We start from the raw sequence: 16,748 nt of genomic DNA on the forward strand, positions 1-16,748 counted from the left end.
TCTAATGCGTTTGTGCCAATCAGTTGTGTTGTGACAAGGTACCAACCACTGTGTCTTTGTGAGATGCAGAGCAGGTGAACAGATGATCACCACATGTATGGTTCCCACCGTGAATCATGGAGGAGGAGATGTGGGGGTGCTTTGCTGGGGACACTTTTTGTGATTTATTTAGAATTCAAGGCACACTTAACCAGCATGGCTACCACAGAATTCTGCAGCGATTCCCGATCTCATCTGGTTTGCGCTTAGTGGGACAATCATTTGTTTTTCAACAGGACAATGGCCCAAAACAGGCTGTGTAAGGGGTATTTGACCAAGGAGAGTGATGGAGTGCTGCATTAGATGGCCTGGCCTCCACAATCACCCGACCTCAACCCAATTGAGATGGTTTGGGATGAGTTGGACCGCAGAGTGAAGGAAAAGCAGCCAACAAGTGCTCAGCATATGTGGGAACTCCTTCACTCCTTCACTGTTGGAAAAGCATCCCAGGTGAAGCTGGTTGAGAGAACACCAAGAGTTTGCAAAGATGTCATCAAGGCAAAGGGTGGCAAGTTCTAAGAATCTCCAATATAAAATACATTTTCATTTGTTTAACACTTTTTTGGTTACTACATGATACCATATGTGTTATTTCATAGTTTTGATATCTTCACTATTATTCTAGAATGTAGAAAATAGTAAATATAAAGAAAAACCCTTGAATGAGTAGGTGTGTCCAAACTTTTAACTGGTACTGTGTATATATGTACAGCACATACCAAAATATGTGGACACCCATTTGAAATTTGTGGATTTAGCTATTTCAGCCACACCTGTTGCTGACAGGTGTATAAAATCGACCACACAGCCATACATGCTCCATAGACAAACATTGGCAGTAGAATGGCCTTACCAAAGAGCTCAGTGACATTCCACATGTCACTGTCATAAAATGCCACCTTTCCAACAAGTCAGTTTGTCACATTTCTGCCCTGCTAGAGCTAATCTGGTCAACTCTAAGTGCTGTTATCGTGAAGCGGAAACGTCTAGGAGCAACAACGGCTCAGCCGCAAAGTGGTAGTCCATACAAGCTCATAGAACGGGACCGCGGACTGCTCAAGGGCGTAGCTCGCAAAAAATGGTCTGTCTTCGGTTGCAACACTCACTGCCTTGTTCCAAACGGCCTCTAGGAAGCAACGTCCGCACAACAACTGTTTGTTGGGCACTTCATGAAATGGGTTTCTATGGCCGAGCAGCCGCACATAAGCCTAAGATCACTATGCGCAACGCCAAGCGTTGGTTGTAGTGGTGTAAAGCTCGCCACCATTGGACTCTGGAGCAGTGGAAACACGTTCTCTGGAGTCATGAATCATGCTTCTGGGTTAGGCGGATGTCAGGACAACGCTACCTACCCCAATGCATAGTGCCAACTGTAAAGTTTGGTGGAGGAGGAATAATGGTCCGGGGCTGTTTTACATGATTCGATTTACTTCTGGAACGATTCAGTCTGTCTACAGTTGTAGACATTCAATGCACCATTCATTTGATATGAGCTGAACAAGCTTATCGTTCTCCTGCTGCAAAGATGTGTTTGTGTTCATCTGTTCAGAAACAGTCTGTTTTACAGCCTATTGGGAGGCAGACAGCGTTGTGTTTTGCTTTCTAACTGTTGTCTGTTGTCAAGCCTGTGCAGCTGATTTTAGATAGTGAGTGAATCATCAGTCAGAACCTGTCTTTCATTTGAAGTATCACAGTAATTGTGTCTAAAGGGACCTCTTTATCAGATGTGTGAATTTTTCTATAATACTCCAACGGAAGTACACAGTTCACATAGAGTACAAAGAGTTGACACGTTTACATCCAAATAACCATATTCCCCATTCATAGGGATCTGGTCAAACATAGTGCTCTATATACTAACCCATAAGGGTCCTGGTCTAAAGTAGTATACTATATACCAAACCCTAAGGGTCCTGGTCTAAAGTAGTATACTATATACCAACCCCTATGGGCCCTGGTCTAAAATAGTATACTATATACCAACCCCTAAGGGCCCAGGTCTAAAGTAGTATACTATATACCAACCCCTAAGGGCCCTGGTCTAAAGTAGTATACTATATACCAACCCCTAAGGGTCCTGGTCTAAAGTAGTATACTATATACCAACCCCTATGGGTCCTGGTCTAAAGTAGTATACTATATACCAACCCCTAAGGGTCCTGGTCTAAAGTAGTATACTATATACCAACCCCTATGGGCCCTGGTCTAAAGTAGTATACTATATACCAACCCCTATGGGTCCTGGTCTAAAGTAGTATACTATATATCAACCCCTAAGGGTCCTGGTCTAAAGTAGTATACTATATACCAATCCCTAAGGGCCATGGTCTAAAGTAGTATACTATATACCAACCCCTAAGGGCCCTGGTCTAAAGTAGTATACTATATACCAACCCCTATGGGCCCTGGTCTAAAGTAGTATACTCTATACCAACCCCTAAGGGTCCTGGTCTAAAGTAGTATACTATATACCAACCCCTATGGGCCCTGGTCTAAAGTAGTATACTATATACCAACCCCTATGGGTCCTGGTCTAAAGTAGTATACTATATATCAACCCCTAAGGGTCCTGGTCTAAAGTAGTATACTATATACCAATCCCTATGGGCCCTGGTCTAAAGTAGTATACTATATACCAACCCCTAAGGGCCCTGGTCTAAAGTACTATACTACATACCAACCCCTAAGGGTCCTGGTCTAAAGTAGTATACTATATACCAACCCCTATGGGCCCTGGTCTAAAGTTGTATACTATATACCAACCCCTATGGGTCCTGGTCTAAAGTAGTATACTATATATCAACCCCTAAGGGTCCTGGTCTAAAGTAGTATACTATATACCAATCCCTATGGGCCCTGGTCTAAAGTAGTATACTATATACCAACCCCTAAGGGCCCTGGTCTAAAGTACTATACTACATACCAACCCCTAAGGGTCCTGGTCTAAAGTAGTATACTATATACCAACCCCTATGGGCCCTGGTCTAAAGTTGTATACTATATACCAACCCCTAAGGGCCCTGGTCTAAAGTAGTATACTATATACCAACCCCTATGGGTCCTGGTCTAAAGTAGTATACTGTATACCAACCCCTATGGGTCCTGGTCTAAAGTAGTATACTATATACCAACCCCTATGGGTCCTGGTCTAAAGTAGTATACTATATACCAACCCCTAAGGGTCCTGGTCTAAAGTAGTATACTATATACCAACCCCTAGGGGCCCTGGTCTAAAGTAGTATACTATATACCAACCCCTATGGGCCCTGGTCTAAAGTAGTATACTATATACCAACCACTAAGGGCCCTGGTCTAAAGTACTATACTACATACCAACCCCTAAGGGTACTGGTCTAAAGTAGTATACTATATACCAACCCCTATGGGTCCTGGTCTAAAGTAGTATACTATATACCAACCCCTATGGGTCCTGGTCTAAAGTAGTATACTATATACCAACCCCTAAGGGTCCTGGTCTAAAGTAGTATACTATATACCAACCCCTATGGGCCCTGGTCTAAAGTAGTATACAATATACCAACCCCTATGGGTCTTGGTCTAAAGTAGTATACTATATATCAACCCCTAAGGGTCCTGGTCTAAAGTAGTATACTATATACCAATCCCTAAGGGCCATGGTCTAAAGTAGTATACTATATACCAACCCCTAAGGGCCCTGGTCTAAAGTAGTATACTATATACCAACCCCTATGGGCCCTGGTCTAAAGTAGTATACTATATACCAACCCCTAAGGGTCCTGGTCTAAAGTAGTATACTATATACCAACCCCTATGGGCCCTGGTCTAAAGTAGTATACTATATACCAACCCCTATGGGTCCTGGTCTAAAGTAGTATACTATATATCAACCCCTAAGGGTCCTGGTCTAAAGTAGTATACTATATACCAATCCCTATGGGCCCTGGTCTAAAGTAGTATACTATATACCAACCCCTAAGGGCCCTGGTCTAAAGTACTATACTACATACCAACCCCTAAGGGTCCTGGTCTAAAGTAGTATACTATATACCAACCCCTATGGGCCCTGGTCTAAAGTTGTATACTATATACCAACCCCTAAGGGCCCTGGTCTAAAGTAGTATACTATATACCAACCCCTAAGGGTCCTGGTCTAAAGTAGTATACTATATACCAACCCCTATGGGCCCTGGTCTAAAGTAGTATACTGTATACCAACCCCTATGGGTCCTGGTCTAAAGTAGTATACTATATACCAACCCCTATGGGTCCTGGTCTAAAGTAGTATACTATATACCAACCCCTAAGGGTCCTGGTCTAAAGTAGTATACTATATACCAACCCCTAGGGGCCCTGGTCTAAAGTAGTATACTATATACCAACCCCTATGGGCCCTGGTCTAAAGTAGTATACTATATATCAACCACTAAGGGCCCTGGTCTAAAGTACTATACTACATACCAACCCCTAAGGGTACTGGTCTAAAGTAGTATACTATATACCAACCCCTATGGGCCCTGGTCTAAAGTTGTATACTATATACCAACCCCTATGGGCCCTGGTCTAAAGTTGTATACTATATACCAACCCCTAGGGGCCCTGGTCTAAAGTAGTATACTATATACCAACCCCTATGGGCCCTGGTCTAAAGTAGTATACTATATATCAACCACTAAGGGCCCTGGTCTAAAGTACTATACTACATACCAACCCCTAAGGGTACTGGTCTAAAGTAGTATACTATATACCAACCCCTATGGGCCCTGGTCTAAAGTTGTATACTATATACCAACCCCTATGGGCCCTGGTCTAAAGTTGTATACTATATACCAACCCCTATGGGTCCTGGTCTAAAGTAGTATACTATATACCAACCCCTAAGGGTCCTGGTCTAAAGTAGTATACTATATACCAACCCCTATGGGCCCTGGTCTAAAGTTGTATACTATATACCAACCCCTAAGGGCCCTGGTCTAAAGTAGTATACTATATACCAACCCCTATGGGTCCTGGTCTAAAGTAGTATACTGTATACCAACCCCTATGGGTCCTGGTCTAAAGTAGTATACTATATACCAACCCCTATGGGTCCTGGTCTAAAGTAGTATACTATATACCAACCCCTAAGGGTCCTGGTCTAAAGTAGTATACTATATACCAACCCCTAGGGGCCCTGGTCTAAAGTAGTATACTATATACCAACCCCAATGGGCCCTGGTCTAAAGTAGTATACTATATACCAACCACTAAGGGCCCTGGTCTAAAGTACTATACTACATACCAACCCCTACGGGTACTGGTCTAAAGTAGTATACTATATACCAACCCCTATGGGTCCTGGTCTAAAGTAGTATACTATATACCAACCCCTATGGGTCCTGGTCTAAAGTAGTATACTATATACCAACCCCTAAGGGTCCTGGTCTAAAGTAGTATACTATATACCAACCCCTATGGGCCCTGGTCTAAAGTAGTATACTATATACCAACCCCTATGGGTCCTGGTCTAAAGTAGTATACTATATATCAACCCCTAAGGGTCCTGGTCTAAAGTAGTATACTATATACCAATCCCTAAGGGCCATGGTCTAAAGTAGTATACTATATACCAACCCCTAAGGGCCCTGGTCTAAAGTAGTATACTATATACCAACCCCTATGGGCCCTGGTCTAAAGTAGTATACTATATACCAACCCCTAAGGGTCCTGGTCTAAAGTAGTATACTATATACCAACCCCTATGGGCCCTGGTCTAAAGTAGTATACTATATACCAACCCCTATGGGTCCTGGTCTAAAGTAGTATACTATATATCAACCCCTAAGGGTCCTGGTCTAAAGTAGTATACTATATACCAATCCCTATGGGCCCTGGTCTAAAGTAGTATACTATATACCAACCCCTAAGGGCCCTGGTCTAAAGTACTATACTACATACCAACCCCTAAGGGTCCTGGTCTAAAGTAGTATACTATATACCAACCCCTATGGGCCCTGGTCTAAAGTTGTATACTATATACCAACCCCTAAGGGCCCTGGTCTAAAGTAGTATACTATATACCAACCCCTAAGGGTCCTGGTCTAAAGTAGTATACTATATACCAACCCCTATGGGCCCTGGTCTAAAGTAGTATACTATATACCAACCCCTATGGGCCCTGGTCTAAAGTAGTATACTATATACCAACCCCTATGGGTCCTGGTCTAAAGTAGTATACTACATACCAACCCCTAAGGGTCCTGGTCTAAAGTAGTATACTATATACCAACCCCTAGGGGCCCTGGTCTAAAGTTGTATACTATATACCAACCCCTATGGGCCCTGGTCTAAAGTAGTATACTATATACCAACCCCTAAGGGCCCTGGTCTAAAGTACTATACTATATACCAACCCCTAAGGGTACTGGTCTAAAGTAGTATACTATATACCAACCCCTATGGGCCCTGGTCTAAAGTTGTATACTATATACCAACCCCTATGGGCCCTGGTCTAAAGTAGTATACTATATACCAACCCCTATGGGTCCTGGTCTAAAGTAGTATACTATATACCAACCCCTAAGGGCCCTGGTCTAAAGTAGTATACTATATACCAGCCCCTATGGGTCCTGGTCTAAAGTAGTATACTATATACCAACCCCTATGGGTCCTGGTCTAAAGTAGTATACTACATACCAACCCCTATTGGCCCTGGTCTAAAGTAGTATACTATATACCAACCCCTATGGGCCCTGGTCTAAAGTAGTATACTATATATCAACCCCTATGGGCCCTGGTCTAAAGTAGTGCACTATGTAGGAAATATGGTACCATTTGGGATGCAGTCATCTCTCTTCTGAAGGCCTCTCTTTATGGCCTGCAAAATCACGTGTGTGCGTTTTTATATTTTTACGAGGCAGTAATGAAATTGAACTATGCTTGTTTTTCCAGATTCTTATACAAATTCCACATAATAACCTATTCAAATTCCCCTATCCATCCATCCACACATACTGCATTGTATGCTATTGAAACTGCAGCTTTGTCATTGTTAATTTTAATGAATGTATTGGTTAGGGATCAACGCCAAGGAGAACAGGATTTATGTCTGTCAGTATCTGCCTCGGAGTCATAATTATATTCTATAGATCAAAAGCTGACTACACCGGTGGAGGCTCCTCAGAGGAGGAATGGGAGAACCATCCTCCTCAGTGAATTTTATAAAAATAAACATTTTAAAACATTGAAAAAGTTGTCATTAAAAAAACTATACTAAATATATTCACATGTAAATAAATAATTGATTAAAACACACTGTTTTGCAATGAAGGTCTACAGTAGCCTCAACAGCACTCTGTAGGGGTAGCACCATGGTGTAGCTGGAGGACAGCTAGCTTCCGTCCTCCTCTGGGTACATTGACTTCAATACAAAACCTAGGAGGCTCATGGTTTTCACCCCCATCCCCAGACTTACACAGTAATTATGACAATTTCCGGAGGACGTCCTCCAACCTATCAGAGCTCTTGCAGCATGAACTGACATGTTTTCTACCCAATCAAGGGATCAGAGAATTAATCTAGTACTGAAAGCATACGTTTCAGCTAGCTTGCACTGCAGTGCATAACATGTGATGAGTAGTTGACTCAAAGAGAGAGAAAGACAATAGTTGACCAGTTTTCAACAAATTAATTTCAAGCAAGAGAGAGAGAGATTGTCACTTTTTTTTCACTTTCAGTTTCACTTACTTCGCTAGAAAATGTTACTGGCTAGTTTAGTTACTCAAACACCAGGCTCAAACAGAGGAGTGCTATGTTAGTTAACTGGCTATGACTATCCAACACAACACTGGAACTCTTCCAAGTCAAGGTAAGCTTTTGGTTTTACTAATTTATTGCCACCGGGGCCCGCCGGTGTAACTGCTTACTGACTATACACTGTAACGTTACTGCATGACTATAACGATTTTACTAACACATTAGTTCTATTAGCTATGTTGACTAGGACGTTACTTTAGCTAATATGGGGACAACGATGTAGGCTGTGTGCAGCGGTTATGATATGGTTTGGCTTGGAAAGGTTTTTTCGCCTGGTCACATACAGCTGATGTGTTGTGCATTGAAGTCCACAAATGAAAGGAAAATGTGAGAGGAGAGTGCATGGAGGCTAGAATGAATGCAACATGGCTGCTATGAAAGTGACCCCACAAAAACAACCCCAAACTTAAAGGGAGGGAAGGGAGGGTGGCCACCGTCAACGACGGTCACTGTGCTACAACCCCCCTTCGCCAATCTTCCCACTACGGAGGTGGCTCTGGTTCTGGGCGTAGCTCCCGTTCAGGAGACTCCGGGCTGAGGAGCGTCGCTGGAGGCTCCGTGCTGAGGAGCTGTCATCAAATCAAAGGCTGGCTACTTTGAAGAATCTCAAATATAAAATATATTTTGATCTGTTTAACACTTTTTTGGTTACTACATGATTCCATATGTGTTATTTCATAGTTTTTGATGTCTTCACTGTTATTCTACAATGTAGAAAATAGTAAAAAAATAAAGAAAAACCTTTGAATGAGTAGGTGTGTCCAAACTTTTGACTGGTACTGTATATATACGCTACCTGAACAAAAGTATGTGGACACCTGCTCATCGAACATCTAAATCGAAAATCATGGGCATTAATAGGGAGTTGGTCCCCACCTTTGCTGCTATAACAGCCTCCACTCTTCTGGGAAGGCTTTCCACTAGATGTGGGAACATTGCTGCAGGGGGACTTGATTCCATTCAGCTACAAGAGCATTTTTTTTTTGTAACCTTTATTTAACCAGGTAAAGCCCATTGAGGATAAAAACCTCTTTTGCAAGGGCGACCTGGCAAGAAGGCAAAACAGGGAAATAGCAACGTGTCCATAAAACATTACAGAAAACAAATACAGAATACACACAAATGGCAAAGTGTCACAAGTTAAAGATACAACTGAAGATTAGAAACAACTGCAGTGTTGTCGATCAGACTCTTAAAAACAGACAAGGACACTATAACTCCCCTAACTTTACAATCTTCTGAAGCATCTTCCAAGATGAAGGGGCATTATGGGAAAAATATTGTTTCCCCATCTCAGTTCTAAGCCTTAGGAACAGGCAAGGACAGCAAAGACTGTGAACGAAGACTGAATTGAATGACTGATCTGGTCAGTAAAGAACAGAGATACAAAAGGGAGTTGTCTCATCAATGCTTTGTACACAAAAGTGTTCCAGTGCTTTAGCCTCCGGGTGGAGAGACAGGTCCATTGCACCATAGCATACAGATCACAGTGATGGGTCAGTGATCTAGCGTTGGTAATAGATGTTAAAGCACCATGATACACTGTGTCCAGAGTTTTCAAGGTACTTTCTGAGGCCTGCATTTCGACAATATCACCATCATCCAGCACTGATTAAAAATAAGTGCTTTGAACAAGATATTTCCTAAAAAACAATATTTGTTCCTGAAATAGAAACCCAACTTCAGTTTCTGTGTCAATTTATCAATGTGCTGTTTAAAATTCAGCTTTTTCATCTAACCAAATCCCAAGATACTTATAGGAGGTGACCCTATCAATTTGCTGTCCTTTATAGTTAAAATCTGCAAGTTACTCCATCGGTTTACTTTCAGGGAAGAGAAAACCATAAACTTTGTTTTCCTTTCATTAAGCACAAGTTTCAATTGGAAAAGGCTGCCTTTGAATAACATCAAAGGCCAAAATGTAAGTCCTGAAAAGCCTTCTCAATATTAGATGCGCTAGAATAAATAATTGTATCAGCATACAGATGGAGATTTACAGAGTCAACAGTCTTCCTTATATCATTTATATACAGTGTAAAAAAGGATCAGACCTAAAATTGAGCCCTGGGGAACTCCTTTTGTAAGCCTTCGAAACTCAGATTTCATACCCTCTGTCACGGTTGTCTAAAGGACCGGACCAAAATGCAGCGTGTGTTTCGTTCCACATATTTATTAGACTGTGAAACTTTATGCAATACAAAATAAACGGAAGGACAAAACAACAAACCGTGACGCAGAGGAGAAACAAACACTACTCACAAAATATAATCACCCACAAAAACAGGTGGGACAAACATCAGCTTAAATATGACCTCCAATTAGAGACAACGACGACCAGCTGCCTCTAATTGGAGATCATACCAAACAACACCAACATAGAAATACAAAACTAGAAACTGAATATAGAAATACAAAACATAGACAAACACCCCCTGTCACTCCCTGACCTACTCTACCATAGAAAATAACAACATACTATGGTCAGGACGTGACATCCTACTGAGCTACACACTGTGTTCTGTCAGAATGGTCGTTTTGGAACCAATCCAATGCATCAACACTGTCGTGTCTTTGGGGTACCATTAAACTGAAGACATGTTTATCAATTAACTCCCTGTAATTATTATCACGCGATCAAACTGATTCATCGTTTAATTGTAATTAACTAGGAGATCGGGGCACCAAGGAAAATATTCAGATTACAAAGTTATAATTTTCCTAATATAACTTTCCTATATTATAACATTATATATTATATTCTATTATAGTATAGGCGATTATCTTCTGGTTTAAATGGTGTATTTTACCTCGCGTCGAGTCTCATTCCAAACGTCGTAAATTGTTGTATCTGCACGAACCCAGTCTTTACTAAGAGTCATCCATACATCAATGGTCTTAAAATCATTTATTTACTAAACTAAGTAATTCACAGAAAGTATACAAACAGTAATTATCATCACAAAGAATTGGTAGAGTAATGTGCCCTAGTGGCTAAACAGGCCTGGCTGGTGTCTTGTTAAACAATGGGTCATAAAATGTTCAGCTGAGGATGCACACAGAGTTCCTTAGTATTAACAATTGATATGCTAATCCTTTGCACATGAACGCTCACTCATTCGAGAACAATTGCAATCAATATATATTTACGCTCAGTGTGTCGTCGGGATCCTTGTTGGAGCATCGTTCTGTTGGAGAGCTCTCGCTCTCTCTCTCTCTCGGTTAGAATGGATCTTTCAAAGCGACATTCATTAATGTCGTCATAGAATGGATGTTTCGTTGGTCTTCGCGTTCAATGATATAATTTCTAGCTGCAGACTATTAATTAATATCAAAGACTTGTTCTTATTCTGTCGGTATCAATAGTCTAAAAGTTAACCACGTGGTATGGTTCACTTTCAGTAGAGTACTTGGATGGTCAAACCTATTGGCCAACTCGCAATGGAGTGGAGGCCTGGTCTGAAGAAAGTAGATCAGGGTATAGTTTTATAGTGAACATGTCACATGACGCCTGGTCCTGTCTGTGTCCCTGGGGGCGTGCCTATGACTGAGTTAAGCTTGGTACAGAAACACAATTCTATCACATTAACATCAGTACATAGCATCTCAATGTATTACAAATAGCTTTATCCTTATTAATACATTCTATACAACCATGTGGATGCAAGTCTCAAGGCTGAGGCTATTATATAAACCGTTTTATGGTAATATGGCTATATTGTCTCTTCTGAGTATCACAAAATTGTACCAAGCGGACCAGTTCGTAGCTGGATTCTTCACCAATCTTCCATACCTTCTCCAGAACACAAATGTCGCTTGGCTCCCCAATTCTGTGAGTTGGAAGAATTTCCTGTGTCTCTCTATGGGCCATGTGGCAAGAGATTCTCCTGGAATTTTACCACTCCTTCACACAGGGACTGGGTGGGGGAAGGTAGGTTGGGGGATGGTGCAAGGGGGGAGGGGGTCAACTGTCCTCCCTGTACTCAAAGAGGCCAACGTCATGACAACACTTAAACCTTTTTTAGTCTATTCAACAGCAGGGCATGGTCAACAAGTGTCAAAGGCCTTCGATAAGTCAATAAAAAGTGAAATATAGTTATTTTTCTTGTCCTGAGCATCTAGAATATCACCTGCAACCTTACTTACAGCAGTAATTGTGTTATGCTTGGCTCCACAACCCTACTGGAATCGAGATAAAACTGAGTTATTATAAAGAATGTCTTTCAATTGTGAGTTCACAAGATTTGTGAATTGCATTAGTGAACTATGAAAACCACCAGCAGACCATTATTCCTCCTCCACCAAACCTTACAGTTGGCAATTGGGGCAGGTAGCATTGTCCTGGCATCCACCAAACCCAGATTAGTCCGTCAGACTGCCAGATGATGAAGCGTGATTCAGAGAATGTGTTTCCACTGCTCCAGAGTCCAATGGCGACGAGCTTTACACCACTCCAGCCAACGCTTGGCATTGCCACTCCAGTCATTGTCAACAGTGAAGAGGCGACTCTGGGATGCTGGCCTTTTAGCGAGAGTTCCTCTGTCCAGTGTCTGTGTTCTTTTGCCCATCTTAATCTTTTCTTTTTATTGGCCAGTCTGAGATATGGCTTTTTCTTTGCAACTCTGTCTAAAGGGCCAGCATCCCGGAGTTGCCTCTTCACTATTGGTGTTGAGACTGGTATTTTGCTGGTACTATTGAATGGAGATGCCAGTTGAGGACTTGTGAGGCGTCTGTTTCTCAAACTAGATACTCTAATGTACTTGTCCTCTTGAATATCAGAGCGACGTCAACTTACCAACATTACGACCAGGAATACGATTTTCTCTGAAGCGGATTCATCACCCAGGGCATTTAATCTGATTCCAGAGGCTGACCCAAAACATCATTGTGGCAGAAATGGTAGATGGCCTCCTGGTCAGACTTCGGAGGTGTGCACACCACCCACCACTTGCTATGGAAGCGTTCCACCATGCTACAGGTTAAAGAATAGTTGCTATGGAAGCGTTCCACCATGCTACAGGTTAAAGAATAGTTGCTATGGAAGCGTTCCACCATGCTACAGGTTAAAGAATAGTTGCTATGGAAGCGTTCCACCATGCTACAGGTTAAAGAATAGTTGCTATGGAAGTGTTCCACCATGCTACAGGTTAAAGAATAGTTGCTATGGAAGCGTTCCACCATGCTACAGGTGAAAGGGCCAGTCTGTGTTGGTATTGTCTGGTACATTTCAGCAGACGCTCTTATCTAGAGCAACTTACAGTAGTGAATGCACACATCTCATAAACATTTTTTTCGTGCTGGTTCCCCATGGGAATTGAACCCACAACCCTGGCGTTGCAAACACCATGCTCTAACAACTGAACCACATGGGACCAGTACTGACTGTTGTCTGGTATTGACTGTTGTCTGGTACTGACTGGTACTGACTGTTGTCTGGTCCTGACTGTTGTCTGGTACTGACTGGTACAGACTGTTGTCTGGTACTGACTGGTACTGACTGGTACTGACTGTTGTCTGGTACTGTCTGTTGTCTGGTACTGACTGGTACTGACTGTTGTCTGGTACTGTCTGTTGTCTGGTACTGACTGGTACTGACTGTTGTCTGGTACTGACTGTTGTCTGGTACTGACTGGTACTGACTGTTGTCTGGTACTGACTGGTACTGACTGTTGTCTGGTACTGACTGTTGTCTGGTACTGACTGGTACTGACTGTTGTCTGGTACTGACTGGTACTGACTGTTGTCTGGTACTGTCTGTTGTCTGGTACTGACTGGTACTGACTGTTGTCTGGTACTGACTGGTACTGACTGGTACTGACTGTTGTCTGGTACTGACTGGTACTGACTGGTACTGACTGTTGTCTGGTACTGACTGGTACTGACTGTTGTCTGGTACTGACTGGTACTGACTGTTGTCTGGTACTGTCTGTTGTCTGGTACTGTCTGGTACTGACTGGTACTGACTGTTGTCTGGTACTGACTGGTACTACCTGTTGTCTGGTACTGACTGGTAATGACTGTTAGTTTTCTCTCTTGTGTATTATAGTCTTTGGCCTATGGTCTCTCTTGTGTATTATAGTCTTTGGCCTATGGTCTCTCTTGTGCATTACAGTCTTTGGCCTATGGTCTCTCTTGTGTATTATAGTCTTTGGCCTATGGTCTCTCTTGTGTATTATAGTCTTTGGCCTATGGTCTCTCTTGTGTATTATAGTCTTTGGCCTATGGTCTCTCTTGTGTATTATAGTCTTTGGCCTATGGTCTCTCTTGTTTATTATAGTCTTTGGCCTATGGTCTCTCTTGTGTATTATAGTCTTTGGCCTATGGTCTCTCTTGTGTATTATAGTCTTTGGCCTATGGTCTCTCTTGTGTATTATAGTCTTTGGCCTATGGTCTCTCTTGTGTATTATAGTCTTGGTACTGACTGATACTAACCAGGTCTGTTGTCTCTTTTCCCACAGATGACCCTGCTGTGGAGGGAGTGGACAAGTCCCGACAGCTCCAGACTGGGGAGATGATCATCATCGTGGTAGTGCTTCTCATGTGGGCAGGTAAGGACTGGTTTTACAGGTACATACTGGCTGTACAGGTAAGGACTGGTTTTACAGGTACATACTGGCTGTACAGGTAAGGACTGGTTTTACAGGTACATACTGACTGTACAGGTAAGGACTGGTTTTACAGGTACATACTGGCTGTACAGGTAAGGACTGGTTTTACAGGTACATACTGGCTGTACAGGTAAGGACTGGTTTTACAGGTACATACTGGCTTTACAGGTAAGGACTGGTTTTACAAGTACATACTGGCTTTACAGGTAAGGACTGGTTTTACAGGTACATACTGGCTGTACAGGTAAGGACTGGTTTTACAGGTACATAGTGGCTGTACAGGAAAGGACTGGTTTTACAGGTACATACTGGCTTTACAGGTAAGGACTGGTTTTACAGGTAAGGACTGGTTTTACAGGTACATACTGGCTTTACAGGTAAGGACTGGATTTACAGGTACATACTGGCTGTACAGGTAAGGACTGGTTTTACAGGTACATACTGGCTTTACAGGTAAGGACTGGTTTTACAGGTACATACTGGCTTTACAGGTAAGGACTGGTTTTACAGGTACATACTGGCTGTACAGTTAAGGACTGGTTTTACAGGTACATACTGGCTTTACAGGTAAGGACTGATTTTACAGGTACATACTGGCTTTACAGGTAAGGACTGACTTTACAGGTATGGACTGGCTTAACAGGTACACACTGGCTTTACAGTTACAGACTGACTTTACAGGTAAGGACTGGCTTTACAGGTACATACTGGCTTTACAGTTACGGACTGACTTTACAGGTACGGTCTGACTTTACAGGTATGGACTGGCTTAACAGGTACACACTGGCTTTACAGTTACAGACTGACTTTACAGGTAAGGACTGGCTTTACAGGTTCATACTGGCTTTACAGGTAAGGACTGACTTTACAGGTATGGACTGGCTTAACAGGTACACACTGGCTTTACAGTTACGGACTGACTTTACAGGTAAGGACTGGCTTTACAGGTACATACTGGCTTTACAGGTAAGGACTGGCTTTACAGGTAAGGACTGGCTTTACAGGTACGGCCTGGCTTTACAGGTATTGACTGGCTTTACAGGTACGGACTGGCTTTACAGGTACATACTGGCTTTACAGGTACATACTGGCTTTACTGGTAAGGACTGGCTTTACTGGTAAGGACTGGCTTTACAGGTACGGCCTGGCTTTACAGGTACAGGTGTGATCATTACAGGTACAGCAGTGATCATTACAGGTACAGCAGTGATCTTAATAATTTATTAACTGTATATGTTTTACATTATTTACAGGATCATTAACGATGAGCTAGGGAGTACGAGTTATTTACAGGATCATTAACGATGAGCTAGGGAGTAAGAGTTATTTACAGGATCATTAACGATGAGCTAGGGAGTACGAGTTATTTACAGGATCATTAACGATGAGCTAGGGATTACGAGTTATTTACAGGATCATTAACGATGAGCTAGGGAGTACGAGTTATTTACAGGATCATTAACGATGAGCTAGGGAGTAAGAGTTATTTACAGGATCATTTATGATGAGCTAGGGAGTACGAGTTCAGATAGTGCTTCAGGTGCTGCTTTCTCTGTCAATCAATCAATCAATCAATCAATCAATCAATCAATCTATTTAATCAATCAACCAATCAATCAAAGCACTTCAAGGTCATCTTTTGACGACAATACTAAGAGGACCATATAGGCCAAATCGGGTTTTGTTCTAATTTACGTAAGACCACATAAACAGTATGGCTCAGTATTTCTACATAGCTTCCCCTCTATGATCACGTCAAATCTACCTCACACTTCTCCCACTGCTCCCAGATATTCAACCCTCCACCCCGGTAATGATTAGCCATGCCTCATGCATCTATTCTCATTGATTACCAGTGTGACCCAATGAGACGTGGCAGGCTGGGATACCCCATGTACCTGCATGAACTGGGGCTATTTCCCAATTAGCTCTCCTTCTTCCTAAAGTATGCACTTGTTTACTTCTATTCACTGATTTGAAAGTAAAAAAAAGAAACATGGTGGTAACTCCCACTAGCCCATGTCTGTACCAATCCAATGCGTTTTCTTTTGTGGGAAGCAGTGAACGAGTGCACAGTGAGATTATTTGGAAGCACACAGGGTTTCCTACCCCAGGTACCTGGCTGTGGAAAGGGTTAATAAAAATAAACGAAGGAAGCCGAGAGAAGACACAAGCCTCTGAAGACAGGAGAGAAGACAGGAGCCTGAAGACAGGAGCCTCTGAAGACAGGAGAGAAGACAGGAGCCTCTGAAGACAGGAGCCTCTGAAGACAGGAGAGAAGACAAGAGCCTCTGAAGACAGGAGAGAAGACAGGAGCCTCTGAAGACAGAA

The 16,748-nt window shown here is 42.3% G+C and overlaps 1 protein-coding gene across 1 annotated transcript in view; it reads left to right on the plus strand.

Annotated features, from left to right (window-relative positions):
• Nucleotides 1–16,231, plus strand: part of LOC106571019 (fibronectin type III domain-containing protein 4-like) — a 57,828-nt gene extending 41,597 nt beyond the window's left edge. Inside the window, exons 4-5 of the mRNA XM_045695267.1 lie at nt 14,268–14,395; nt 16,208–16,231. Of these exons, the coding sequence (XP_045551223.1) occupies nt 14,268–14,395; nt 16,208–16,231 (152 nt within the window). The remainder of the gene's footprint in view (nt 1–14,267; nt 14,396–16,207) is intronic.
• Nucleotides 16,232–16,748: the final 517 nt, after the last annotated feature.

Source organism: Salmo salar, chromosome ssa15, assembly GCF_905237065.1.
Source record: "Salmo salar chromosome ssa15, Ssal_v3.1, whole genome shotgun sequence".
Lineage (NCBI taxonomy): Eukaryota > Metazoa > Chordata > Actinopteri > Salmoniformes > Salmonidae > Salmo > Salmo salar.